This window comes from Heterodontus francisci, chromosome 35, assembly GCF_036365525.1.
Source record: "Heterodontus francisci isolate sHetFra1 chromosome 35, sHetFra1.hap1, whole genome shotgun sequence".
Lineage (NCBI taxonomy): Eukaryota > Metazoa > Chordata > Chondrichthyes > Heterodontiformes > Heterodontidae > Heterodontus > Heterodontus francisci.
Window position 1 is genome coordinate 19,864,720 of NC_090405.1, and position 1,647 is coordinate 19,866,366.

Here is a 1,647-nt window from a genome sequence, read left to right on the forward strand (position 1 = left end):
AAACTGTCCCGGGCGGTACTAAATCCCTGTTCACAGCATTTCCCTGAAGCGAAACGTTCAGTTTATCTTCAATCAGAGCCCAGTGTCCTTCTCTGAAAAGAGGGAGCCGGATCGAGTCCTCAAACTGCCCTTAGTCTGCTGTGTAATAATCCCATTCCGGGCTGTTACAGTGTGGAGAGTTGCTGTTAATAAAATGATGAATTAGTTCACATTTCAGGAATAGAGTGAAGGGACTGAGGTCTGACCCTTACCGCTGAAAGCAGCTGTTAATGCGGTCATTCAGGGGCTGTGCAAAACCACAATAACAGCTTTATGCAAAAAAGGAAAGGCGGATGAGCGGATTATGGGTTTGAGTTCGGTTTATGGGACAGCAGACAAAAACACAAGAGTGGGACATTTATTATGTTACACATTGTCTTAAAATGATTTCATAGAGATGTTCGGATGCAGCTTTTTCAGAGAGATTGTGGGTGGCTCTTAAAAGAGCCGTTGTGTTTGATATGTTTTTCAGTTCATTGTGCAGTTTTACTTGGAGCTGGTGTACTTGGTCACCGCCTTTGTCCCTTCCGACACGGCGTGCTTGGCCAGCTCCCCGGGCAGCAGCAGGCGCACGGCGGTCTGGATCTCCCGGGAGCTGATGGTGCTGCGCTTGTTGTAATGGGCCAGACGGGAAGCCTCACCCGCGATGCGCTCGAAAATATCGTTCACAAACGAGTTCATGATGCTCATGGCCTTGGAGGAGATGCCGGTGTCGGGGTGAACCTGCTTCATCACTTTGTAGATGTAGATGGAGTAACTCTCCTTCCTCGACTTTCTGCGCCTTTTGCCGCCCTTTGCTGATGGTTTACTCACAGTTTTCTTGGCGCCCTTCTTAGCAGCTGCTTTCTTCTTCTCCTCAACCATCTTCAGATTCAATTTCAGACACAGAAATAAACCAAACCCCTTCCGAGTGCGGATTAAATAGACAATCCCACAGCTCTATGCTAATGAGGGATGGGGGAAAGTAAAGATTGTGATTGGGTGATTGGGAGTGATGTCACAATGGTTTTTCATTGTAATTCTGTAAATGGTCTCTTTCGCCATCCAATCAGATTAAATATTTGCAACCAATCACAAACACCCTGACTGCAATCAGGAAGTATATTGCACAAAGACTCTCTCCAGCCCCAGTTTGTATTGAAAGAGCTGCTCACTGTGTCGCGCTTCCTCGAAATGTCCTGGCTGTTGTTGGGAGGACACTTATTGACTGATTCTGTGTCGTTGTGTCTCTGCTATTGCATGTGAGTGTGCAATTAATTTCCTTTTTAGTCTCGGCTACTGTGTTCGAGTGTTTTATGTAATTTGGTAACTCTCAGTCTCTGGTGCTGTATGGATTCATTCTGTCTCTGTCAGGTACTGTGTTTGAGTGTGAGGAGATGAGGTGGAGTGTTGCAGCAAGGAAGATGGAAAAGAGCATTGGTGCCGATGACAGCCTTACTTGACGTAGTTTGCACTCGGATTGGGTCAGTGATAGATCCGTTGGCAAGGATTACAGCTTGCATGTCGTAGTGCAGTATGTTTGAGGAGGACATTCCATAATCCCTCTCGGTTGGTAGAGTCGAAGGCCTTTGTCAGGTCAGAGAAGGCCATGTATAAAAGTTGCTGCTG

The 1,647-nt window shown here is 46.6% G+C and overlaps 1 protein-coding gene across 1 annotated transcript; it reads right to left on the reverse strand.

The window, feature by feature from the left end:
• Positions 1-518: 518 nt before the first annotated feature.
• On the reverse strand, positions 519-1,083 carry LOC137350400 (histone H2B 1/2-like). Its single transcript, XM_068015062.1, has 2 exons — positions 985-1,083; positions 519-894 (listed from the first exon to the last, which is right to left on the reverse strand). Exons 1-2 carry the CDS (start codon positions 1,081-1,083, stop codon positions 526-528), a joined length of 468 nt encoding a protein of 155 aa, XP_067871163.1. The 3' UTR covers positions 519-525.
• Positions 1,084-1,647: the final 564 nt, after the last annotated feature.

Excerpts from the sequence above, each read along its gene's own strand:
- LOC137350400 (XM_068015062.1), bottom strand. The coding sequence starts at position 1,083 with ATGGCGAAAGAGACCATTTACAGAATTACAATGAAAAACCATTGTGAC. Across the intron at positions 895-984 it reads CTTTCCCCCATCCCTCATTA|GAGAAGAAGAAAGCAGCTGC; the intron begins GCATAGAGCTGT and ends AAGATGGTTGAG.